Source organism: Plecotus auritus, assembly GCF_963455305.1.
Source record: "Plecotus auritus genome assembly, chromosome: 7".
Lineage (NCBI taxonomy): Eukaryota > Metazoa > Chordata > Mammalia > Chiroptera > Vespertilionidae > Plecotus > Plecotus auritus.
In genome coordinates, this window is record NC_137774.1 from 34447651 (window position 1) to 34475607 (window position 27957).

The following is a 27957-nucleotide window of genomic DNA, read 5'->3' on the forward strand; positions in this document are numbered from 1 at the left end:
GAAGTGTTCTGCTCTCCTTCCTCTCCCATCCCCTCCAACCCTGGAAGGATCAGAAACCACTGACTACGCAGGAGAAAGAAAAGAGCACACTTCCCCTGGGTGCAGGCTTTCTGCCCGCAGCAGGTCCTGTCTGGGGGAGCAGGGAGAGGACTTACCTTTGATTGGAAAGGAAGTTTTGGTTATTGAACACTCAGTCTTTTTGTTATTTAAAGTAACCATCCACTCATCCACTTGTATTACCTAGAAGTGGACAGAAAACTATCATGGGACTGCCAAGTTTACATCCAGGGCAAGGGAGAGAATCTAGCCCCACTGAAGAAACAAGAGGGGCAGAGGAGATGAAAGTTGCATTTACAGCTGCTCCTGGGAGTCATGCTTGCTCACACAGTGAAGGGTAAGGGACTCCTCTACAGCACAGTAAAGAATAAAGATTTTGGTACCAAAGAAAATTGAGTTTGGCATCTGGCTCTGCTACTTTCTAGCTGTGTGACCTTGGCTAAGTAACATAAGCTCCCTGAGTCTGTAAAATAGGGTTCATTAAGCATATGTTATAGGTTCGGGGCAGATTAAATAATATTTGGGAAAACACTTAGAAACCTATTGATTCTGTTCTATTCTACACTTTGTTATAGGATGTTGTGGGTGGCTAGTGAGCCTGGGTGTGCCAGGGAAGGCTTTCTGAAGATGGTTACTTTTTACACTGTCATCTCCAGGGGACCGAAGAGAAGCAGATTGGCAGAGGGGCATCACAGAATACTCTAGACAAAGGTGGGAGGAGACTTCGGTTGGCAGGTAAAACACGGAATGCCAAATAATTTTTTACTATAAGGATTATTTTCTATTTTTTAAAAAAAAGGTGGGTGGAGGTGGAGGAGGGTATAGGAGGGATAAATGGTGATGGAAAAAAAAGAGAGAAGAAAAAGGTTTGGAACCCATTTACACTACAAAATATTCACTGCTTATCCGGAATTCAAATTTACTTGCGTGTCTCTGTATTTTCATTTGCTAAATCTGGTCATTCTAAATGAGACAGAGTTGGACTGCTCCTCTGCAGTGGAGAGAGTGAGCTGAACATCACCCATAGGGTAAATTCCATCCTCGTACCTATTTTTCTAAGAGTTCCAATTGAGAGGAAACGCAGTATCAAGAAATTCAGTTTTTAAAAAAAAGGTGGGGGGATAGATGTGGCTCAGTGGTTGAGTCTCCACCCATGAACCAGTTCAATTCCTAGTCAGGGCACAAGCCTGGGTTTCTGGCTCAGTCCCTAGTAGGGGGCATGCAGGAAGCAACAGGTCAATGGTTCTCTCTCATCATTGATGTTTCTCTCTCCCCCTCTATATTCCTCTCTCTGAAATCAATAAAACATATTTTAAAAGAAAGAAAATCGGATTGAATTGCATTGAAATGCCCTCAAGCCAGTTACATACAGAGGAACTAGGGAGGCTGGTCTCTTAGCACAACAGCACCCCACGCAGGTGGGCACCGTTTGCGCCTGGAGGCAGAGGAATGGGTGACCACAGAAAGAACTGGAGGCTCAACATGCTTCCCAAGTTCTCTCCCAGTGCTTGTGCCTTGTCAGGAGCCCCAACCCTGGTTCTCTTGGTTGTTAAAGGTCCCCCAGAAGCAGCCCCTCAGGGGGGAGGTAGGTGTGGCTGAATGCTGACAAGGCCTTTTGCTTTGTACCCACCCTGCTTATCCCCAAACAACAGAAGTGCTGCTCAGCCGCCTGGTCAGCCTCATTATGCTCTTGCCACAAAGTGCTGAGTCCAGCGGCTGTCCTGGCCCCATGACCTCACCCTCCCACACTGAGCCTCATCCTGTGAGGCTCCCTGGGCTCAGAGGCAAGGGCAGGGCATTCCATCCATCCATAAAATTCTGAGTATACACCATGCTTGACATGTAACCCTAGTGTTGAGGAGCCCAAGGTTCAAACCGATCGTGTTACATTTCAAAAGTCATCTCATTCATCTCCAAGTCTAACAGCCCATCCCACTGGACACCCAGTTGCCCCACCTGCTTGTGCAATGAGTGTGTACACTGAGAACAGGGTTCAAAAATCCAAGTCCCTGATGCGCTTTGGAAAATTAGACTGACAGAATGCACTGCTAAAACTTAATAAAGAAAAATATTGGAAACAAACAAACAAACAAAACTGAACGAATGTGGTCTTTTCCAAATTCAAAGAAAACACTTTTTAATCTGATAATTTTTCTAAAGTTTTTGCTGCTTGCTCCCACTTGTGTCTATGAAAATCTGGAAGAAGGTGAGATCTGATTTGGACAATTACTAATGTAGTTACCATTTCCTGAGCTCTACCTGAGTACCTAATGCTGCTCTAAGTACCTTTATCTCCCTTCATCTGATGTCAGTGGGTCAGGTAGGTATTATCATCCTACTTTATGTCAGAGGGACAGGGTTCCCCAGAGGAAAGAATATGGGCTTTGAGTCACATTTACATGCATTCAAGTCCCCACTGGGCTTCCTGGCCCAGAACTTGGCCCCTCAGAGCCTCAGTTTACTCATCCGTAAAACGGGTGTTATAATGATCTACTTTATGGAGTTTTTGTGAAGATAAAAGAGGCACCATCCAGTTATAGTAAATGCTCAGTAAACTGTAGTTATTGTTATTATGGATAAACAGGAGAGATCCAAACCCAGCTTGGGAGAAAGGATTACAAGGTGGTGGCTCCCTTCATTCCCACTCCTGGGGTGGCTGTGTCCTGATTTTCCTGGGAGGAGACAGTGGTGGGGGCTGGAGGTAACCAACATGAGCAGGTGAAGCAACAGTTCCAGGCAATGTCAGAGGGGGAATCCTCTAGAACTTGGTTAAAAACCATATTGAGGTAATATTTGAAAAACATCATGGTTAGCGCGGGAGATCTGGTCATCCTTTTCCATCCTCCACAGATTTAAGGTAATTGAGGAAAGTGGAGAGAAGACAGGCTGGGGCTGTGTATGACTTCAGCAATATTTGATGGATATTGGCAAATAGTTTGCATAGTAACTCCAACCCCCTCCCCCCATATACACACACAATAGTTTTGTGCATGTGTGTTTGGTCTTTTCAATCAAACACTAAAAAGCTCCACTGTTCTGTTGGCTTAAACAGTCTTCACTGTACTAACTCTTCAGTAGGGTATAAAGCTCCCAAATTAGCCCTAACGGGTTTGGCTCAGTGCATAGAGTGTCGGCCTGCAGACTGAAGGGTTCCAGGTTCGATTCCGGTCAAGGGCATGTACCTTGGTTGCAGGCACATCCCCAGTACGGGGTGTGCAGGAAGCAGCTGATCGATGTTTCTAATTCTCTATCCCTCTCCCTTCCTCTCTGTAAAAAATCAAGGAAGTATATTTAAAAAAATAAAATAAAATAAAGCTCCCAAATTAAACACTGAAGCACAAACACAACACAAGCAAGTCGGTGTGGCCAGGGCCCAGCCACGGTGGCTCAGTGATTGAGCATTGACCTATGAACTAGGTGGTCAGGGTTCAATTCCTAGTCAGGGCACATGCCCAGGTTGCCGGCTCGATCCCCAGTGTGGGACGTGCAGGAGGCAGCCAGTCAATGATTCTCTCTCATCATTGATATTTCTATCTCTCTCCCTCCCCCTTCCTCTCTGAAATAAATAAAAATATATTTATTTTTTTTTAAAGTCAGTGTGACCATGTCATGGTTACCTCTGTGTCTATAGAGTCACAAAACCCATCATAGGATTAATTTATTCAAGTTTTTATTGTCCAGGTTGGGTGGCTCAGTTGATTGGAGTGTCATCTCATGTACCAAGGCAGGTTCAATTCCTGCTCAGGGCACATACTTAGGTTGCAGGTTCAATCCCCTGTCGGGGCACATACAGGAGGCAACCGATCGATGTTTCTCTCTCATCTCTCTCTCTCTCTCCCTCTCTCCTTTCCTTCCTCTCTCTCTAAAATTAATAAAAACATATCCTCAGGTAAGGTTTAATTGAGCTAGGAGTCATGCCCAGAGCTGCAGATGTTGATGAACGAGACAGATGAAGGCCCTGCTTGAAGTCTCATGAAAGAAGCAGAGAACTGAGCAATCAGTTTCTTTATTTTCAAGAATACCTTTAATTGTTTTGCTAGAAAATACATTCACATTGTTCAAAACTCAGAAAGTACAGAAAGATATATAGTGAAAAGTTCTGTTCTATACCTGAGCCCTAAGTGCCTCAGTTCCCCTCCTTGGAGCCCAATATTTCTAGCTTCTTAGGTAATTTCTACAGCATGATCAATGCAATAATTGGAGTAGTACAGAGTTCCGTGAGAGCACATTGCAGGAATGCCTAAGCCAGTCCAGGTTTAGGGAATGAAAGAATGACTAAATAAGTGTTTCTCGAAGACCCCAATTCTGTGGAGGAAGAGAAGAAAAGGTGAGGAAGAACCACCAGCCATGGACCCTGATGTTTTAAGCCCTGCGCAGCCCCCAGCCGGCCAGAGACTGCCGTGATCATCCCCAATGCGACTCTGTCCCTTGCCAGCCATTGATTCAGACATCAACAAATTATTTAGCAGCAAAGACATCCTGGCGTAGTGCATCGTGCTTAGCATCAGGCCTGTCCATTTGGAATATTCTGCCCAAATCTACAAATACTTGTGTACATACCAGAACTTGCCCGCTGAGTTTTGGTGCTGAGAACAAGGGACTCTGATGAACCTTGAGTCACAGGCTGAAGTGCTGGCAGAGGGATTAGGAGAACTATGCTGGAAAGGGTTTCTTTTCTCCAATCAGGTTTTCTACAGTATCTGTCACCAGGAAGAGGATAGGATAATAAGTAATAATAAACCAACAATGTATCTGGCACATATTATCTTCTTTTTTGGAGTTGAGAGAGGCTGAGTGACTTGCCCGAAGTCACCCAGACAGAAGCTGGGATTTGAACCTACATCTGCTGGGCTCCACTACACCTCACCCCTACTTCTCACAGTAGCTGAGATGCTTAAACAATACATTCTCCCCTTCAGGGCTCCTGGGGAAGCCCATGAATCCCCTGCACTACCCTCCTCAATTGTTCTGACCTTCCTGAGCGAAATCTTTTTACCCATTAGGGTACTTACTATAGTACCTTGGGCCTGTGAGACTGCCAAGGGCCTAAAGCAGTATATTAAAAACCTAAAAAGATGTATAGGCTCCAAATTTTTAAAAGAAGATTGCAAAACTAAAATGAATGTTTAATAAAATAGCTACAAAGAGGCATGTCTACTAGTCAACCGTAATTGAATTTACTAGTAACTCTTACATATTTATATATAAATATATAGTATACAAAAAAGATTCCCAAGAACAGAGTGAACCATTTTTTTCTTAATAAAGTTCAGAATTAAAATAATCCTTCACATTTTTTAACCACAAAGACAAAAACTGTATTTCCTATCTGGGAAGTGAGGTGCATTTTGATGTGTTGGATAGGACACATGGTCTTAGGAAGGCCCTGGGGTGGCACGAGGTGTCTGGAGAAGGGCAGGGGACAAGCACTTGCCTCCCAGCTGCTTTGAGATCGAGACCACAGCAGCCACTGCCGCCAGCCTCACCCACAGCAGTGGGGCCCCTCTGGATTTCTGTTTCCCGAGTTTTAACAAAGGCCTGAGGGATGCCTGCCCAGCAGGCTGAGCCACCAAAGCTCTGGGGATCAGGGAGAACAAAGCAGAGGGAAAGAAGAGTGCTGACAGGGCAGAGGCCGCCAGCCTTCAGGGCTATAAGAGCAGGGCCCCGGAGAAAGTGGCACCACATGGAGACCCAGACTGTGCAGCGAGAGCTGGGTGAGTCAAGTCCTGAGGGATGCTCTGGCCCTTTCTTCCTTTCTCCTGCAGACACATGCCCAGGAGGGGACCTCATTTTCATGCTGTGTGGTCAGAGCCTCCTAGGATGGCTGGAGAAGAGTGGGGAACTCTGCAGGGAGGCATCTCTTGCCACCCCAAAAGGAGTCACTAATAAGGCAAAAATCACTACGCTAGCCATCACAGCTGGGAGGGGGCATGGGGCTGCAATAAATGACAGGCTCCTAGGGCATAAGGACAAAGTATAGGGGGCAAGAGCTTGGAAATGCTTATTCAGAAGTTCAGAATGGAAAGATATATCACAAAATAGGCATGCATCAGTCCCTGGGCCCAATACTAGACAGAGGGAAGGGCCACGAATGGCTGTTCTGAGTCAAGAAACCTGATGCACAGCTGCCTGTCTTCTTTCTTCCTTCCCTTCCTCCCTCCCCTTTTTCTCACTCCTTATCCTTCCCTTCTTTATTCTTCCTACCATCTTTTCTGTCTACCTAATCTCTATGAGACTCAGTATCCTCATCTGTAAAATGGGGATCATGATAGTACTTACCTCACAGGCTGGTTGTGAAGATTACATGTTTTAATGCATGTAGAGCATTTAGGACAGGGTCTGGCACAGAGTGAGCCATTATTAGGTGTTAACTATTACTGTCCTCTTTTCTTCCTCACTTTCCTTCAATAAGCTTTTTTCAACGGCGCCCGTGCCCCACACCCCCAACCTCCCAGTGCCCCAACATGGACTCCGCTTGGTGCTGCAACTTTCACTCAGGAGACCCAGGCCCTCCGCTGAGCTGTTCACCAGGACATATTCAATAGGAACACAGATCAATACTGTGACGAGTGCTAGAAATCAGGGAAGAAAGCAAGCCGCTGCAGGCTGGGGAAAGCAGCAAAGTCTCTCTGAGATGCTGGGCAGGTTGAGAGACTGAGAAGTAGGGAGGGAATGGGAGCATGGTCATGCACAGCCAGTCAGTTTGAGGGCTGTGAAGAGCTAGGTGAGGGTGAGACCACACACTGGTAATATGAGGGATCTGGACTAGATGGTTGCCAAGTTTATATTAGGGTGTGAGACTGAGGCAAGGCTGCCACCTGTAGGGGGTACCTGGAGGCTGGCAAGTGAACAAGAGCTACATTTATCAAGAGGTCACGATGCCTGTGCCATGCTTTACCTGCATTATTGCTTCCTATCCTTACAATAACTCTGCCATAGAAGCTTTACTGATGGAAGACAACAGACTCAACCAGTGAGAGGCAGAGCCAGAATCCCAACCAAAGTCTTTCTGCTGGACTTCAAGCCTCCTTTACTCTCCCCTCTGCTCCATCACCTCATCTCCATCCCAGAGGCCATATCCTTGGTGTGTGTTCTGTCTTCCAGGAACCCTTCCACCCACCAAAATGGCTCAAACCAATCCCATGCCAGGGTCCGTGGGGCCATGGAAGGTAAGCCCTCCCTACCACATGGAAAAGTTCATAGGGGAAGGTCCAACCAAGGTCCAGATGCTTTTTCAGGAAGGACCTTTTAGGATGTCCCATTTGGATAGAAGGATGACCCTGGAAGCCCATGATGGGTGGGCGATAATACCTAGTTTTCTAGTTGAACTCCTCTCTGTGACAATACAATGATCTTAAAGTTGAGCAGCCCAGAGTAAATTATGCCATGGAGAAACTGAGAGCCCAGAAAAGAGAGATTTGCCACCAGATCAAAAATAAGTAATAGGACCCAGGTCTTCTGACTCTCATTCTGAGCTTGGTTGTAACTATTACCTGAAGCGGCTGATTCTCAGTCTGACCCTCCCTCTTCATTGGATCAACTCCCATAGCTTTGGGAGTTAGTTGTCCTCTAGCCAGGTTTAAGAATTCTCATTCAAGGCATGGAAAGGGTTCATGACAACTCTTTCTCTATACCTTAGGTTTCTATAGCACATTTGGCTGGAGAACCTAAGTAATAATCCACAGGGAGCTCCTGGGCCTCTCAGAATCCTGGCCCCTGGGCCACAATTATGCAGGAAGCATAGTGAATAAGAGTCCTTGGTCTGTCTACTGGGCCAGCTAGTGTTTCTAACAGACCATCCTATATAATAAAAGGCTAATATGCAAACAGTGGAACGACCAGTTGCTATGATGCGCACTGACCACCAGGGGCCACACGCTCAAAGCAGGAGCTACCCCCTGGTGGTCAGTGCACTCCCACAGGGGAGCGCCACTCAGCCAGAAGCCGGGTTCACGGCTGGCAAGCCTGTGTGGCATTGCTAAGGATGTCTGACTGCTGGCTTAAGCCATCAGTTGGACATCCCCCGAGCGCTCCCAGACTGCGAGAGGGTGCAGGCTAGGCTGAGGGACCCCCCCAAGTGCACAGATCTTTGTGCACCAGGCCTCTAGTTCCTATCATAAACCAATCCCCCACACCTTATCCTTATCCTGGGCATGTGAACACCACCAACTAGTGGCATTAATTCAAACACCTTTCTATCCTGTCTACAGTGAAAGAGACCTCATCAGGTATCCTGGGCTAAGGCTAGTGATAGAAAACACAGGGTCACACATAAGCTACACTGTTGACCAGGGACTCTCTTTTTCCTGATGTACCATATTCTCTCTCTCTTTTCCATTCAATCTAATTTCAGATAACCATCTATGACCAGGAGAACTTCCAGGGCAAGAGGATGGAATTCACTAGCTCCTGCCCAAATGTCTCTGAGCGCAGTTTTGATAATATCCGATCTCTCAAGGTGGAATGTGGCGCGTGAGTATGGACCTCAGCAGAACCTCAGGCCCCTTATTGCCAGTCTCCTAAGACTTGGGGCCATAAAGGTGGGAATTGGGGAAGAAAAATGTTCCCCAGACTCTACATGTGTAATTTAGTGACTCAAAGCTAGAAGGTATGTGAGGTTCTTAGTGGCTTGGTACTAGATCTGTGGGGTATTAAAAGAAATATTTAGCCCTAGCCGGTTTGGCTCAGTGGATAGAGTGTCAGCCTATGGACTGAAGGGAGGGTTTGTTCCAGTCAAGGGCACATACCTGGGTGGCAGGCTCCATCCCTGGTCAGGAGTGCGTGCAGAAGGCAACCATCGATGTGTCTCTCTCACATCAATGTTTCTCTCTCTGTCTCTCCCCCTCCCTTCTACTCTCTCTAAAAATCAGTGGAAAAATATCATTGGGTGAGGATTAACAAAACAAAAAAAAAAGAAAAGAAATAAATATCATGGGTTGGGGCAGTGACAGTAATCAGATCTATGCTTCTGGACCCCGTAGGCTGCTACCTAAAATTCCTTTTACAACAGCCCCAGGATCCTTGAGTTTTTCTTGCCTGCAGAAAATAGAGAGAAAACAGCCAAGTTGCAGCCGCTTTACAACCAACTCCCCTCCTGTATGTCCCAGAGTAAGAGCAGACATCACTAATTTCTCTGTGTAAAAAGGAACTCAACCACAGCACTAGAGAGTCATGTTGGTTTATATTTAGTCGTCCAGGAGTTTCTGGTTGATGGTTAATCTCTTCGGTGAGGAAGACCTCTTGTTTTGTCTTCTGACTCTTGGCAGGATAGTCGAGGCCTTTATCATCAGCTTGAAAACACATAAGGACTCTCATTTGGCCTAGGCAGTTGCTCACCACCAAAATTGAGCTTTTTAACTTCTTAAAAGGAATAATACTTTAAAGTATTGTCAGTAACTGAAGCCTGGTTGTGAAAATATGATCTGAGGGGTCTTATAAATAAGGTATAGGTATGCAACAGCAGGAGAAAGAACCCACAAAGTGACAAGGAAACAAGAGACTGTAATCCATCAGTTGCCTATTCAACCCTTTGCTACCTTAGGAAGAAACCAATAGGTTTCGCTGGAGCCAAAGCAATAGTCCAGCCGTGGGCAAACTATGGCCTGCGGGCCGGATCCGGCTGTTCTATCCGGTTCTCTTGGTCTCCCCTCCGCTCCTTTACTTTGAATTTATATTAGTTCACACAAACACTCCATCCATGCTTTTGTTCCGGCCCTCCGGTCCAGTTTAAGAACCCATTGTGGCCCTTGAGTCAAAAAGTTTGCCCACCCCTGCAATACTCAGTCACTTTATCCTGAACCTGGAGCTCCAAGTAGAGAATAAGGTAACTAGGAGAGAAAGGAAATATAACTTTAGACTGACTTTGCTAATACACGTTACTCAGGCTAGTGAAGTAGACCCTTTCAGTGGATAATCCCAAAATAAATGTTACATTTATAAACCTGCTTAGTGCGGCTGCCAGCTCATTTCCCACCTTACTAGTATGTGATAAATGTATTCTTTTGTATGGCTTTGTTAGAATTGGCTTGATATTTTACTCCACTATTAACATCTAAAACAAAAATGCCTTCTCCCTGAGGCCACGTAGACTCTGAACACCAGGAGCAAACACCACTAATTGTCTTTGGCAGCTGGATTGGTTATGAGCATACCAGCTTCTGTGGGCAACAGTTTATCCTGGAGAGAGGAGAATACCCTCGCTGGGATGCCTGGAGTGGGAGTAATGCCTACCACATTGAGCGCCTCATGTCCTTCCGTCCCATCTGTTCAGCTGTGAGTCTCTGAAATTTTTACTTCTGTGCCTGTGGGGAATGGGGCAAGAGAGAGTGCATACGGACTGACAAACATGTTACTTCTCATCAGTTATGCTGAAATGTGGCAGGAAGAAAGAGAAAAGTAAAAAAGAGAAGAAAAACACTGGTCTCTTTGTTCTAAGTTTGCCATTTGATTTTTATTTACTAGATAATAATTTCATTAAGCTAAAAGTAAATGCCTTCCTATTTATAGGTGGCAGGAAGTGGATACTCAAGAGCCCAGATCTTGAAAAAGTGCAATGGGGTACTGAGAGCCTTATAGTAAAAAAGTAAATCCTTAGTCAGTTAAAATTCAATCTGTGTAACATTTTACCCAGAAACAGGGAAGTACTGAAGTAACCTTTCAATAAGGGGGATAACTGAAGAAACAGGTAAGTTTTCCAGTGTCTTTTATCTTTGATTCATAACCTTCTGGTTTCTATTACTAAGCATTATTCAATGCTGCATCAGACTAGGATACTTCCCGGTCTTTGGGAGTTCAAGTAGACGCAGGATGATCTTCAACGGTTTGTTGAAAATGATCCTTATATTGGGAAGAGTGAGACTGGGCTACAACTTTTCCAAATATTTGTCTATATCATGTGATTTTTTCTCATGATTTTAGTTAATGATCTCACCTTAGTTTAAAATTCTACTGAAGCCCTGGCCGGTTTGGCTCAGTGGATGGAGCGTCAGCCTGCAGACTGAGGGGTCCCAGGTTCGATTCTGGTCGAGGGCAAATACCCAGGTTGTGGGCTTGATCCCCAGTAGGGGGCGCGCAGGAGATCGGTGATTCTCTCTCATCATTGATGTTTCTCTCTCCCCCTCTCCCTTCCTCTTTGAATTCAATTATATATATATAAAATCCTACTGAAATTCAAGTAGTAAAGAAGGTAACCTAAAGTTATAGATCTAAAATATACTGCCTTATCTGGATGTTTGCATCTCACTTTAACTCTGCATTTTTCCTAAGTGTATACTCTGGTGAGTTTTAAAAAATATGTACACCCAAGTAACCAATACCCTACTCAAATATAAAACAATTCCATCACCCCATAAAGTTCCCAGTGTCCCTTCCCAATCAATTGCTCCTCCCCACTTTCTATCACCAGAGATAATTTTGGCTGTTTTTGTACTTCATACAGGTTAGTCTTTGCATTAAGAAATGCTTATGTAGTATTCACATCCCCTACTGGACTTTTATATTATTTCCAACACCACGCACACACACGTTTACTTTCCCTATTAATTTGTGGGATCTTTTTCCACACTAGTGAATATTAATCCCTTGGTTGGCTGTGTGTTGCAAGTATTTTTTTTCCTGCTGTTATATTTTCATTAGTCTTTTGTTCTTTCAAAGTATAGTACCAGTTATGTGTACATTTCAAATGTTATGGTATTAAGCAGGATTATGGGTAAAATTGCCTGAAATATTTTTACCTCAATGATCATGTACTTCTTTCTGTAAACCAGGAGTGTTTTGATTTTGAAAAATATGGTAATTACAAAATTAAGATAGCCGTAACACTGGTACTAACTTCAAAAAAAATTTCTGGATTACAGAATCATAAGGAGTCCAAAATTACCATCTTTGAGAAAGAAAACTTTATTGGACGCCAGTGGGAGATCTGTGATGATTACCCTTCCTTGCAAGCCATGGGTTGGTTCAACAACGAAGTTGGTTCCATGAAGATACAATGTGGGGCGTAAGTGCAGAAACAGTGCTGGAGCACATTTCAAAGTAACTCTTGCAGCTGTAAATTTTGAGACTATTAATATAGCAATGATCATGTCTTATCAAATTTCATATATTAGCATCACATTGGTATGGCTGTAACAGTCTAGTTTGTAATTTTGAACCTCAAAATCTTGATACCAATCTTGGTCAGTTTTTCTTTCCCTGAGACTCCCCGAGTCTGTGGAATCATTTGTGTTGACTACTCATACCTTTTTTCATAATCAAGGTTAATTTTTAATTAAGTATAGCCATTACTTACAAATGATGCCTGACACATTTTCTAAGCCTAAACGCATTCCATACCAATGTGTTGAGGAAAGAGGCTGTTTTGGAGTATCGACCAGTTCCTAACTAGGTTTTAATAGGCCAATGTGCTTTTGGATTTTCTAGCTGGGTTTGCTACCAGTATCCTGGATACCGTGGCTATCAGTATATCTTGGAGTGTGACCATCATGGAGGAGACTATAAACACTGGAGAGAGTGGGGTTCTCATGCCCAGACTTCCCAGATTCAATCGATTCGCCGTATCCAACAGTAGTGGATTAAAAGCTCCAAGAGAATTCCTCAAGCATGAGACCTTGCTAAGCAATCTAGAATGAGCTTTATGTTCTGTTCAGACACTGCTTACAAATGTTAGCTGCTGAAATCCACAATAAATGTCATTAAAAAAAAAAAAAGACTGAATTAACTAGCATGCTTTATATAAATCACACTTAAATGGCTGCAAATTTTTAGAAACAAGTTTCAAAAAAACCCCAGATTTCCTTCTGTGTCCTTGGGAGTCACTTACCAGCCCAACTACAATTATTCCCCATGTCAAATAACATTAAAGCATATAACCCAAACGTACCAGTCTATGCAGTGACAGACACACTTTTGGTAAATGTTTCTGCATATTTTCTCCTCATCCCCTACCCTAATAATGTTGATGTCACCATTTTTTTTTAACTTAGTGACAAATCAATGCTAAACAGATTTAGAAAATTTCTTAAATATGCATTAGTATATATTTCTACATAAAGTTATGAATAAATCCAGTCTTGGCAACTTATTTTGGTTGCTTAATTGCTTAGCTCAATTTTGGTTTCGTACTTTAATGCTCAATGTCATGCAAAAAGGCAGGACAGCTGTCCTCACAGCTGATTTTTCAATAAACATGCCATTTTTAAGCACCTTAATAATCTGGATGGTTTTTTTAAAATGCCATAACATATGACCACAGTACATTTAAGACTTAAATTTATACATTTCACCCTTTGGAAATATGTCATCAATGTCACAATATTAACTTAGTTTTCAGTAATTTTTATTAATTAAAGCACAGAACATAACACAAACACCTCAGAAAACTTTAAAATTTTTTTATTCAACCATGTACACTTATTGTCTCTTAATTGGATCTACAAAGTTCTCAAGTTTTTTTTCTGATAAAATAAGTAAATCTTGGTATGGATGTAGAGTGTTTGTAATTTATATTTTTAAAACACTGAACATGAAGTAAGACATCAATAAAGGAAGATCATTACGTAACTGACACTTCTTCAGAATCCATATCAGAAACAGCTATGGCAAATACCTAAGCATTTAGCAAAAGGCTAAATTTCTGGCCACTATTCTTTTATCTAGAAAAGGCCTATCTTTTTGACTGGGCAAAACAAACAGTGGGAAAAAAAAAATGTCTTGAATTGGGAGAAGGAAAGCATCCTCTAATATAATTGTAGTTCACTAATTATCCTTTCCCCCAGATTGAGGTAACTCAGCTCCTAAATGATGACGCACACAAGACTGAACATAAGTGAACTACTGACAGATGCTGAGAAGCCAGAGCCATCTAAGATGATGCTACACTCCTGCATTTATGCCTTTTGAGGCCATGCATTATTGGCCACCTTTTGAGTCTTGACTAGTAGACTTAGTTTCTGTCACTTTCAGTGAAGATACAGAAGGGTTCTGCTGTGTTTTCAAAGTCAACAATAATACATCAAGAGCACACTTGATGACAGAGAATTAACACTCTTTTATACATAATTAAAAACTATAAAACAAGGATTTCTTTTATATCTAGAAGCATGGGGAAAATACCATTAGTATTATCTTCTACTTAAACTTATTAGCCTCTTCTACAAAGGTCCTGGAGAGATTACAAAACAATCTTTTAAAAGATGATTGACAAAACCTGGCCAGTAAATCTACACAATCTTTTAAGTACACATACATGTGAAATAAAGCTATTTATTTAGTACATGCAGACTGCAGCAATTTAACCAAATTCTAAACTTGTTCTAATCAGCTTGGGTAATTTTAAAAAGATACACATTATCTTTAAAACAACCTGTGCTTAGATATTTAAGCAAGATAATGATTCTAATTTCAAGTCAATCATTCATTCATTAAGCCAAATTTATGCTAAAGTCATAAAGGTAAATAGGTCATCCTACACCTTTAAACCAGGTTTAAGTCATAAAAATTATCACAGAACTCCATGTGGCATAAGGTCCTTCCTTCATTTCAGTTTGAATTACTTCCCATTTTTATTTGATCAAATAAACCAAAAATTTCACTGAGGAAGTAAGAGCATCCAACAGTTTATACAACTGATAAAAATGCCCTGTTTCAAGAAAAGCCCTTTAGTAGATACAAGTCAAGCTCTCATTTAAACTGAAGTTTACTAAAACAGGTGCCAGTTTTCCTCTCTTCTGCTTCCACTGATAAGCTAGCCCAGAACTATAATTTTAAGCCATGTTTCTAAAGATGGTGAAGCTAAGAACAGTAAAGTAATAAGGATAAGTCACTTCGGGTAATGACACACAAATTAAAATTCAAAACATGTGCATAGCTTTATTCATCTACTTAGATCTAACCTTTTCATGGAGCTTCAGCAAAATTCGAGTGTGCAAAATGCATTTCTAAAACGTAATGCAAGCAAAGCTTTTCACATTTACACTGGCAAGAAATACAGAGAACTAACAAGTCACATTAGGGAGAGTTTTTTTAATGACAAGAATTGCACAGTTCATTATTTTGAGACAATTGTTGCAGACATAAGTATTTAAATTTTTCTAAGCAAGGTGCTTTAACAATAAAAAATTTTAAAGTTGGAAAGAGCCAATAACTTGGATCATAGCTCACATAGAATCTGAAATTAAAGCGGACTGTTATCTCCCTACATTTTTCAAACAATGCTTTTTATAACACTTTTTTTTTTTAAATAACACTAAAGGAAACAGCAAGCTGAAACTTTTCAAAGCACACAAGAAATGGTGTCATCACATTACTCGAAGAAGGTGCTAAGGAAGGAGGGAAAGGGAGTGAAGAGTCCTTTTACTATTTCCCACTACAGAACAGCCACTAACAGACTAAGAACAAACAAAAGAAACAATGAAAGTAAATTAAATCACTTCCCCAGTTTATAAAATAGTTCCAGTTTGTGACAAGATCTATAACTTTAAACAGAGAGCACCAGTTGGGCAATAGAATGAGCATTTCATACTGCATAAAAATTAGTGAGGTGGTAAGAACCATCAACCATCTCAGGCATTACTACATGGCCTTTCCAATTTATTTTTTTTAATACACATGCAAGGCACATTGATATAAAAATAGATCTCTGGCCAAGAAATATATTAAATAAGCAAATTAAAATTTTGGCTTTGCAATATTGGCAACATCAAAATATAACCAGATAGCTTTGGACCACATATCTTTCTTATATTCCTCCACCCCATTTGGTGTTTTTTCTTCCTATTTTGGGTTCAATCTTCAAGTTTGGGTATGTGCTTGAGAAATGACTTTTCTCTTGTCAAATAGCATTCCTACTATACTTGTTTATCTTTGCCAAGTAAAAATATACTAGAGAAGCAGAATAGTTGGAGTTCTAATTTAAATTAAACTAAATCGACTGGCACTGGACAGCATTATTTCTCTTCTGAATACAAACAAAAAAATTAAGTCCTCAGCTTATATAGTAGACATTTTCTTTCTAAAAGAGAAATCAGCAACTAACAGATATTACTCCCTTTAAGCCATTCTTCCCAAGTCCTCCTTTTGAGGCAGAGAGAGGAAATAATAGAAACAAAACTAAGTTTAAAGGATTTTTCAGTAGTAGAAGACATTTTAAGGCCAAAAAGTGTAATACTAACAGAATTTTTATTTTCCTGCGTTATTGTCCTTCATAGGCCAATACCACAAAGTTAATTGTACTGATTCCCTCCCAAAGAGAATTTCAAAACTCATTCACTTTTGTTACTGGCTGTGCTACAGGAAAGGTATCAAAACAACCTATAAAGATATGGTATATTGTAATGTAAAAAGTGCATCACATTTTTGATTTTCAGTTTCTCATAGCAGCAGCAGGATTAAACCGAGACAGATAAACAGTTGTATTTTCATTCTAAAAATGCAACATACCTAATGAAATGTATTCAAGATCATGAAAGGATCCTCCTCTATAAAGGATAAATGAAAGACTAATAATAGACAAACAGGGGCAAACTAGAGGCATTCATTCATATTTACATATTAAAATCATTTTGTTAACACCAAATCTTTATATCTAGCAAAAGAAATATTTTAAAAATAAAGCAGACATTACTAAAGCAGTATCCATTTTTTGGAGCCTTTGTTTAGCACCTGAGGAAAAAAGGGAATATGGAAAGCTATATAATTTACCTCAAGTTGGTTTATTGGTCTGTGGAGTAAAACTGATATACAATGAAAGGGATACTGCACTGGGAAAAAAACACATTTGTAGCTATTTTAATAAGGCTGTAGAAAAGGGATACTGCAGTATTATAAAATGGCTTTAAAACTCTGGACATACACAATTGTATGGTTAAATAGAGAAGTCTGAATCAGCAATCCCATCACATGTGAGGATGGCTGTTCCATAGGCTTCTAGCCAATAACTGCTGACACTCCCAGTAATGCAAAATCAACATACCACTCATGCTTCACTGGGTGTTTTTATTATGCATACAACTTGAAACACTATTTATTCGTTAAGACTCTTGAGTAGCAAAACTGTGAAGTGTAATTTAAAACACATTAAAGCATTGCTTTTGAGTGGAGCCAATGATTCATCATTTAAAAAACCAACATAGGGTGGTCCTGTTTCTCACATCTGAATAGATGTAAGTATATTAAAAAAAAACAAAACCATTTTATGATGCTTAAAGCAAAAGCCCATCTTTCTCACCATAAAAGAATCCTGGTGCCTGTTAATTACATTAACAAAAATAACATCAATATTAAGAACTGATAACCTATGTGTCTCTGCAAAATTAGAGCAGCTATATTTCTAGTCTTGTTCTTTGCCCACCCCCTTTAAACAAATATGTATACTTTGGGAAGTTAAGCAAATCCTACCCTCTCTTTTAAAATTCAGCACTACTACCTAGGACAATGCCTGATTAGAATCTAATTCAACTGGTGCAGGACCAACAGACCTATCATAAAAACTATTGTCCAAATGTGTTTTCCCCACAATAGTGTCTGTTTTGCAGTTAGCATAGGTATACAAGAGGGATCATGTTATTTGAGAATATGGTCCAGTGGCATAACTACACTCATAATCCTTATAAATGAGACTTTTAATCTATTTCTCTAAAGAAAGCCTTGAAAGAATGACTCATTTAGTGGGACTTAGAATCAAGTGCAGTCCTCTTACAGATTTCTTTGCCTGTGGCCTTTTGGTATGTGACATACAATTTCACACTAAATGGCTTTTTCATGTTTGAAAAAGTGTACAGCAAAAGATAAACCATTAGATGCCTCTAATTAGGTTAGCAACAAACCTAATGACTAAGGATGAAACCACCACTGCTATGTACTGCTTTGTGAATAAACACATTGTACTGTGGACAACATTCATTATTGAGGTTTGTCACACTTTCCCTAGAAACTGTTATTTGAAGAAAACAATGCAGCACTTCTCTCCTTTATAAAAGTTTTTATAGATTCTGAGTGATGACTAGGTAAGCAGATGATTAACAACAAAATTCTAAAATGGAATCTTTCCAGCCATTTATTTCAAGAAAAAACTATCTGGCATTAACAAATTCCTAGTTATTTTCTATGGCCTCCTAGAAGGCAGAGGAGAAAGGGCTAACTACAGATGCTGTAAATACACTTTATGTGAAAGTTCATTACTAGGAGGTCAGAGGAAAGGCTATGCAATTAACTTCAGTTCAGCAAAGTGGGAGCGAATAAAGAGAAAGATAAATACACCCTGTCTTTTGTGGGGAGGGGGAATTATTCAAGACATCTACGAGAGTGGTATGTAACACAGAAGCCTACAATCAAAGACAGATTTTAAAAGAAATCTTCACCCATAATTAGTATCTTCATAGCTATTAAAAAAATAGGTCATGATTTCATTCTTAGTGCCATTTTTCAAACACTACCCCTTAAAGGATTAAAACCACCTGACTTTATTCTGTAATGAAAACAAATGGCACAAAATAAATATAAGTTCATTCTCTGAATGCTAATGTCTTACACACATTTGTTTACTACTTTTAATATCTCCTTCTTTCCCTCACACACACAAGCACTCAACACACACACACACACACACCCCATTTTCAGTCTTTATAATGGAGGGATGTTAAAAATCCCCTCTAGACTGTATTTGGTTTATGCTACAGTACTAATACTCTGAGTTGAAGGAAAATTCTTTATACCAAACAACACATTAATGTTATTTAAATGTGCTAAATTAATCACAGCTGAAGTTTTTTTAGAAGCTTACACAAAAATAATGAGAAAACAGATCAACTCTTATGATTTTTTTTTTTTTTAATAAGTGCTCTGTAAGGAATTGTGTGAGGACCTAAGGAGAAAGATTGCAACAAGTAGAGAGTTAAGTGTTACCAAACAGCACAAAGGATATTTGTCCCAAAGTCCTGCTTGTACCTAGGCAATTAAGTCCATTAACCCAATGCCCCCACAATACTGACAGTTAATATGATGGGGCACTAGGGTTACCAGAGAAGGTTAAGAGATATTTCTAACTATATACCTCTAACCATATAATCAAGGAAATTTCAGTGAAATCAAAGTGAAATGTTGCATTGTCTCATTTAGAAGTGAGACTCTGAAAAACCTTTGGACAAACAGAGAAGGGATACATTCTCTTTTTGGCTTCTCTAAACATGGAGGCCTGAGGGATATGGAAGGGAAGTAGGAAAGCAACAACTTTCTAAATGTTTTATAAGTGTTGCTTCTAAATTTAAAAGCCCAATTCAGATGGGGGCTGGTTTGGGATTTTTTTTTTCCTTTTTAAATGTATATTAATTCAACCTCTCTATGTCACAAACCCAGAAAGTTTCTTATGAGTTGTGACAGAAGAGCTTTAAAATTCCAGGCAAGCAAAATGGAAAGTTAAAAAAAAAAGGAAGGGGACATGGAAGGGTGGGGGTGAAATCTGGCCCTAAGGCGACAAGTGGTTACACAAGGCAATTGAACACACAGCAGAACTTTAAAACCTGTAAAACAAACTGGAGCCTTTTTTTCCTTTAATTAACCTTATACAGTTTTTTAAAAAAACTTTTTGAAAATTTTTATTAAAAAAAGAACACAAAAACACAGACTTCTTTCACTTCATTGCATTTCCAGTTTGTTCAATGCTTTAAAGCTCAAGGATGCTTCTGCTTTCAATTGTACATGGGCCTGAAGCATCCTAGCTTTTGGCAAGCAGGCAGGAGACTCAACAAAAATCAAAATGGGAACAAGGCAGACTAAATGCAGGGCACATCTGTAAACATATTATACATTTAAAAATTACAATACCAGTAAAAGTGATACAGTTTTCGGGTAAAATGAAACTATCTGAAACTGGCCTACCACAAGTTTCTGAACCTGGACTGATACAATAAGTTATTTTATATATATATATATATATGTATATATGTACACACACACACATATATATATATACACACACACACATACATATATATATTATGTATAAAAAGTTTTGTTTACATCAAGTGGAATTGGCAATCCATGCTTATACTTTTAAAATCTAAGCAGGGCAGAAATCCAGACTATAAAGATATTTATTCTATGTTGAGTCCAATAGATTCTTTCAAAAACTACTTGTTAAAAGCCTCAAATAGTCAACAAAACAAGAAAACTCATCCATACTACAGTCGCTGAAAACTGGACATTTCTTAAGCAAAGGGGTTGAGCAAAAGTAGTTGCTTTCTCCCTGAACACCCCAGGGTATCCAGTCTACTTTTATTAGAAGACTACACCTCTCTATAGAAATGCCCTGCTGTATTTGACATACATGGATATACTAATTTCTGTGTGTGTAATGTGATGCTATATCAGGCCAGAGAACTTGTTTTTATGCCACTAACATCACCCAATCTTAAATTGGACCCTTTGTTTCTGCACACACAAAAAAACTTATTTTAGCATGCTATATACAAGCTGCAGTGCAACAAGATGGCAATGTGATAAGACAGGGTCAATGCTCTTCTCTGCCCAAAAGAAAATTTCCAGAGTTTCACATTATTTTCCTTAAAAAACCCATTTTGCTCTAGTAATAAAATATATTTATTAAGATATAATTAGAAAGCTAATAAGCTCAGAAGTATAATTTGCATGAAAACACATCTTCTATTGGCAGGGTTTATTATCTTCTCTCTGGCTAAAAACATTAAAAGTTTTAGTTTTCATGGAATTTTTTCTTCCCTTTAGGATATTTCTGAGAAATTAAAAGAGAATTTACAAAAAGGTACAGAAGTTTCTCTTTAGATGTTTGATGAAAAACAAGAAAAACAGCACATTTAGTGTTAGTGACAGAGAGCAAGTCTGGAGCACCTACAGTTAAAAAGCAGAATATATTTTTGCTCCCACTTATATAATTAAAAGATGGGCACAGGAGTATTTTTTAATATTAAATATCTAAAGCCAATTGTTTGTTCTGTTACTTTTCTTTAAATGACACTCATGGATTCTTCACTTGTTGAAGTCCATTAGGTAACTAAAGCCAAGTGAACTATGTACCACCAACTATTCCAGAACTGTAAAACTTCAATGCCCTCCCCTAACCCCACCCAACAAAAAAAAAATAAAAGGAAAGAAAGAAAATATTTCCCCAACACCCCACAGAGGCTGCTTAACTCCTGGCAAGACATGCAAATCATACTCGCTAAAAAAATACACTCCTGCAAACTTCAAGGCATTTATCCAGCATTCTTGCAGGGCTCAAAGCATAACCAAAAGATTAAGGGAGGAGTGGGAGAAAATGTTGACTCATTCTGGGTTCCCTGTGATTAGTGTATCACTTTAGTCACAGAACAAGATACAGAGATCTCTTAAGTGGATTTGCTTTTCCAGTGGGTCATTTGTTGCCCAATTGATGACAGCAGGAACTTTAGAACCACAAGTCTGTATTCATTAATCACTTGCATTCACACTTAAAAACAAAAACTAACATAAGAAAAAAAGAAAAAAAAACTATTCAGTACCGGAGATTAAATAACCATGTGTAGTCTCTTGAAATAAATTTGATTCCTTAAGAAGTCTAATTACTTTCAGTTGCCTTTTTTTAAATAACTATATATATATATGTATATATATATATATATATATTTGTATATATTATCCTGTGATTCTACTTATGGTTCCTCTGCTGCGTTGAAGATCTAGGAGCATAAAAGCCTTGTGTCTCCCATGAACAGTGGCTCTAATGCTGCAGAAAGGTTACAAATAGGCAGTCTGGTCCTTCATTGATCTGGACTATCCATGGCTTCATTGTAAGTGATTATCCTTTTGGGATCTGGAGGGAAGGTTAAAAAAGAAATACATAAATAAAAATAAGGTTTGGAATCCTCAAATGGCCATGTTCCAATAACAAATCCAAAATAACCATCATCATTTAAACTGTACCTCCTTTTAATGAAAATACAATTTAAAGACCATTTCCGGGAGAAACCAAGATGGTGGCATAGGTAAACACCTAAACTGCTGCCTCACACAATTTCAAAACTACAACTAAAAGACAAAACAGACATCATCCAGAACCCAGGAAGGCTGGCTGAGTGGAAATTCTACAACTAGAAGGAAAGAGAAAAGCACACTGAGACTCAGAGGAACTGAGGAGAGGGTGGGCAACTGAGTACGAGGCTGGCTTTCTCAAGCGGGAGGGAGACAAAAGCTCCTGACTGCACTGAACTCCAGTTCTGGGTGAGACTCTGGGGACCCAGACTCATTTGGGGAGAAACTGGACTGTCTGGCAGCGGGCGGAACTTGAGGGTGGCTTTCTCTCAGAGGTGCTTGCAGTGATTACCACAGGACACTGAGACACAGGGGCCTATTAGGGCAGGACTGATGGGAAACCAATGCTGTCTGCTCCGCCCTGAGACTCCGCCCCTTTCAAGCAGAGCACAGAGGTTTTTGCAAGTCTTGTCTCATAAGGGTGTCTCCAGCACAGAAGTTCTTCCAGCATAGACACAGCTGATCCTCATAGCCAATTGGCCTGGAAGTCAATTCCTCCCAGTGATACCAACAACAATCAAGACTTAACTACAACAAGACTGCACACAGCCCACAAAGGGGTGCACCAAGAGTGTCCACCTCAGGTAACTGGGGAGGCTGAACCACTGGGCCCTATAGGACACCTAGCACACAAAGCCACTCTATCAACTCAGGGAAGCAGCCAAAATGTGGAGACAAAGAAACAGATCACAAATGAAAGAAATGGAGGAAAGCAAACGACTGGATATAGAGTTCAAAACCACGGTTATAAGGTTTTTCAAGAATTTTCTAGAAAAGGCCGATAAATTTAGGGAGACCCTTGAGGATATGAAAAAAGACCAACTAGAAATTAAGCATACACTGACTGAAATAAAAAATATTATACAGAGATCTAACAGCAGACTAGAGGATCACAAGAATCAAGTCAAAGATTTGAAATACAAAGAAGCAAAAAACACTCATCTGGAAAAGAAAAAAGAAAAAAGAATCCAAAAATATGAAGATAGTGTAAAGAGCCTCTGGGACAACTTCAAGCGTACCAACATCAGAATTATGGGGGTGCCAGAAGAAGAGAGAGAGCAAGATACTGAAAACCTATTTGAAGAAATAATGACCGAAAACTTCCCCCACCTGGTGAAAGAAATAGACTTACAAGTCCAGGGAGCGCACAGAACCCCAAACAAAAGGAATCCAAAGAGGACCACACCAAGACACATCATAATTAAAATGCCAAGAGCAAAAGACAAAGAGAGAATCTTAAAAGCAGCAAGAGAAAAACAGTTAGTTACCTACAAGGGAGCACCCATACGACTGTCAGCTGATTTCTCAACAGAAACTATGCAGGCCAGACGAGTGTGGCAAGAAATATTCAAAGTGATGAATAGCAAGAACCTACAACCAAGATTACTCTACCCAGCAAAGCTATCATTCAGAATTGAAGGGCAGACAAAGAGCTTCACAGATAAGAAAAAGCTAAAGGAGTTCACCACCACCAAACCAGCATTATATGAAATGCTGAAAGGTATTCTTCAAGAAGAGGAAGAAGAAAAAGGTAATGATAAAAATTATGAACAACAAATACATATCTATCAACAAGTGAATCTAAAAATCAAGTGAATAAAAAAATCTGATGAACAGAATAAACTGGTGAATATAATAGAATCAGGGGCACAGAAAGGGAGTGGACTGACAATTCTCAGGCGGAAAGGAGTGTGGGGGGTGCAGGAAGAGACTGGACAAAAATCATACACCTATGGATGAGGACAGTGGTGGGGAGGGTAAGGGCTGAGGGTGGGGTGGGAACTGGGTGGAGGGGAGCTATGGAGGAAAAAAGAGGAACAATTGTAATAATCTGAATAAAGATTTATTAAATTAAGTAAAGAAAGAAAGACCATTTCCTATTTGTATTAACACATGCATGATCCATTTTTCTCCACCCAATAGTTCAGCATCCTAATGGATTCCCAGCAACAGAGTTCTCAAGCCAATGAAAGCCTCAACTCTTACATATGAGAGTCGAGTTCACTAACAAGGGATTTCTTTATGTGTTTTTCCTGATTATAAAAGTAGTATACTAGAAAAAAAGCAGGCCAAAACAAACAAAAAATCTTCAATTGTCAATAATCCAATACTAAAACACTTGGATTTCTTTTCTTTTGTTCACAGAATGATGAAGTCAAATTTTATTTTAACCAGTGTGGATTTTCTAGTTAGAAATTGTTCAAGTAACACCTACCACCAAAAACTTCAAAATAAGTTGATTGTGTCCTAATCATAACTTATTTCTTCCTTTTATTTCCCATAGCACAACTAGCCTTTATTCTCAAAAACAGCAAAAGTCTATGGATCTGCTGGGTTCAAAGTATAAAACAGTCAGAATATGCCTGGCCAAGATGCCAGTTTTATTTTAAATTCCTATTATATAGCTGTATGCCCCCCTCTTCTGAGAGACAATGATTTTATTACAAATTATTTCTACCTATCACAACAACTTTTTAAAGTATACATGCTTTAATAAAAATAGGAAACCAATAAAACCTGTCACCTAATAGAAAAGTATGAAGACCTGAAAATAATACTGAAAAACTCAAGTTCCCCTCATTTTAAGAGCCAATCTAATTAATTTAGTCAAGAGATAATATTCTTCCTAGGACTTCAAGGGCATCCTGCCCTGAAAATAATGCTCATTCTTAATAGTTAATAGTCATTTTACAGTAAAAAGAGAGGTCTACCTCTCTTTTTGCAGGGTATACTTTCTTGTCTACCCTTTTTTCATATGTGTTTGAATAAAAAGATACACAGAAAGTACTTCAAAATAGTTTGAGCTTGCTAGTTATCTTTAGGCTAAGACCAAAAAGACCTGGCCTAAGAACAAGAACAAGTTGGAAGGAGGAGCAGTATTAGGAAATCAGAGAAACCTATATTCTAGTCCTGCCACTTTCTAGCTTATACAGTAACCTCTCTGGGCCTCCTATGTGTCATAAGAAGAGAATAAAAAGAGAATCTAACATCCTTCAAGTTCTGAAATTCCAGGAATTTCACATTCATCTGAAAGTGAGATACAATTCAGTTACAGGATTCTGAAGGCCCAAACCTATTAGTGACTATTTCTCTATACTTTATTTTAGGTATTCCATCACTACCATATCTTAATATATTTGGAAAGAAGGCACATAGTAATAAGGATAACAATTCCAATTTTATGAAAATTTTAAATAATCCAGATATGGATTATCTAGTCCCTGTCCTCCTGCTATTCATATCTTGTTTATGGGGATGAAAGAAGCTAATTTGCTATTCTCTTGATTTCTTACCATCTTTTCAGAGAATATACCACCCAAATAAGGTTTCTAAAAGAGCAAATATTTTTTTGAACTATGAATTTCAGTTCTTAGGCTACCCCTTGTCTACCACACAAGTACAGATAAAGACTGACCATAAGTGGAAACACTTATTCATGTTGGTTTCCTAGATTAAAAATATTTATGGTCTGTCTTATTTTCATAATCAGGAGCAAAAAGAGCAAAAGAAGATATTTATGTTCTTTACCTAGCAAATAAAGAGTACTTAATATATTCTTTTCCCTTAGTGTTACCCAATCCTTAGCAGTCTTGATATGGTTGCTAGTGCCTTTTGACTGCAGTTATTAAATAACTCAAAATACAAAATCTAATTATTTGGTAGGCAATTATTCATGTTATTCACATTCTAAAATAAAGTATAGTAATTAATGATTAGTACTAACATTTCTGATAACCTAAACATTCTTACCTTGCTTCTGTAAATTCCAAACAGATTCCATTTCTGCAAAGGAAAAAAAAATTACTTTATACACTAAGTTTTGCAGAGCACTTTAAAGTTATGCTGAACTCTAAAACAACTACACTGGTTATTGCTGGCTGGAATTAGGGTTGAAATAGCACAGTTCTATGAAGCTCAGACAAAACAACTCATATTTTTCTATATTCTTAAGAATGTCATTCAGATATGCCTTAAGTATTGATTACAGAAAGTTAATTATCTAAAATCAAACTGCCAAGAGAACTATTTCGTCTACATAAATAGCAAAGATAGATTATCTACAATGTGATTACTTTTGTGTCTTACAATAAGGGAAATATACACATGACCAAACTATAGTGACATACATAAAGAAGGCAAAAGCTCTACCTGGGAAGCATACTAGAAAGCTTCACCGAGGGGATATTTGAAGTCTTGATGAATAAGAGTAGATGAGCCCTAGCTGGTTTGGCTCGGTGGATAGAGCATGGGCCTGCGGACCAAAGGATCCTGGGTTTGGTTCCAGCCAAGGGCATGTACCTTGGTTGTAGGCTTCTTCCAGGCCCAGACCCTGGTCAGGGCTTGTGCAAGAGGCAACCAATAGATGTCACATCATTGTTCCTCTCTGTCTTTCCCTCTCTCTTCCACTCTCTCTAAAAAGATCAATGGAAAAATATCCCCAGGTAAGGATTAACAAAGACAAAAAAATAAATAAATAAATAAATAAAGAATTGGACCTTGAAAGTAAATACTATACCAGCAGATTAATAGAAACAAAAACTACTTAGAAATAAGAATGAGCTATAACTAATACTGGGAATAAGTGCTCTTCCTGTGTCCATACAACTACCATTTTTTTAAAAAAATATATTTTATTGATTTTTTTACAGAGAGGAAGGAAGAGGGATAGATAGTCAGAAACATCGATGAGAGAGAAACATCGATTAGCTGCCTCCTGCACACCTCCCACTGGGGATGTGCCCGCAACCAAGTTACATGCCCTTGACCGGAATCGAACCTAGGACCCCTCAGTCCGCAGGCCAACGCTCTATCCACTGAGCCAAACTGGTTTTGGCCAACTACCATTTTTAAAAGACAAAAGGTGATTTTATGCTATATAATTGAATTCAGTGTAATTGTTTTTTATTTTTATCAGCAACCAATTATAGTAAAGCAAAACGAAACTGGAGCTCACTAAGATTGAATATTTGGAGCAAATAGGTTAATTATTCCAATGATTAAATTATCCAGATAAAAGCCCATTAAAAGTATTACAACAATTCTCTTATTTAACAAAGACTGGGAAATAATGCACTGATTGTCATTTGGTTCAAGAGCTTAGCTGGATGCTATTGCCTTTAAACTGCTGGGCAGATGCCCATCCTCTCCTAGGAGGACTAAGAAGGGGAGAGAATTGTAACCAATCTAATCCAGAAAAAAAGATACATCACAAAGGGAATTCTGGTCATGGTGTCATATTTATCACTCCAAAATAATTTATAATAACTTAAAATTCCATTAGTTTCAGACAATCAGGAATAGAACTGTTATCCTACAAATTTCTGTGTTTCAGAATGGCTTATTTTAAGAAACCCAAACACCTTTCTTTGGTTGACGTGACTACAAAAAGATTAATCCAATACAACCAACATTTTTTCTTTTAGTGAAAGTAGAGAAATCTCACATTTTATAACAATTCCTAAGTTCTGTATACAGGTTATTTGATGCTCATTATTGTAAGTTTGCTTAATGCAAAGATAAATCTACATTTAGTTACATATTGAGGAAGAAAAGTAACAAACTTTTCATTTTAGCCACCTATGATATAACAACTTCAACCTGCCCCTGCCCCTTTTTTGAGGGGTAGGAGCGAAGGTGGACTACACTCGAGTCATAGTAGCAACCATACTACTTTAAAGCAAAGCAAACAAATTTTAGAATGAAAGTAACTACAGCTGACCCTTGGAACAACATGGGGATTAGGGACACCAACTCCCTGTGCAGTCAAAAGTCTGAGTATAACGTTTGACTCCCCAAAAACTTAAGTTGTCCCTTGGTTACTTCCCTCAACTTCATAAGTTAAGCTAATAAAACCTGAGGGTT

General features: G+C 39.3%; 2 protein-coding genes across 3 annotated transcripts in view; one reads left to right on the top strand and one right to left on the bottom strand.

The window, feature by feature from the left end:
* Positions 1-4070: 4070 nt before the first annotated feature.
* NUFIP2 (nuclear FMR1 interacting protein 2) overlaps positions 4071-27957 on the bottom strand; it is a 38398-nt gene continuing 14511 nt past the window's right edge. Inside the window, exons 3-4 of one of the 2 annotated variants that reach the window (XM_080682233.1) lie at positions 25846-25878; positions 4071-4757 (exon numbers count right to left, since the gene is read on the bottom strand). In XM_080682233.1, coding sequence (XP_080538359.1) covers positions 4711-4757; positions 25846-25878 — 80 coding nt within the window. In that variant the 3' untranslated portion in view covers positions 4071-4710. Of the gene's footprint in view, positions 4758-21682; positions 21878-25845; positions 25879-27957 lie in introns of those variants that run through there. The other variant, XM_080682232.1, reaches the window with a different exon arrangement.
* CRYBA1 (crystallin beta A1) lies at positions 5741-12751 on the top strand (the record flags this gene model as incomplete). Its single annotated transcript, XM_080680143.1, has 6 exons — positions 5741-5771; positions 7162-7226; positions 8411-8529; positions 10188-10329; positions 11913-12055; positions 12478-12751. The coding sequence occupies 6 exons, from the start codon at positions 5741-5743 to the stop codon at positions 12623-12625; spliced, it is 648 nt and encodes a 215-aa protein (XP_080536269.1). The 3' UTR covers positions 12626-12751.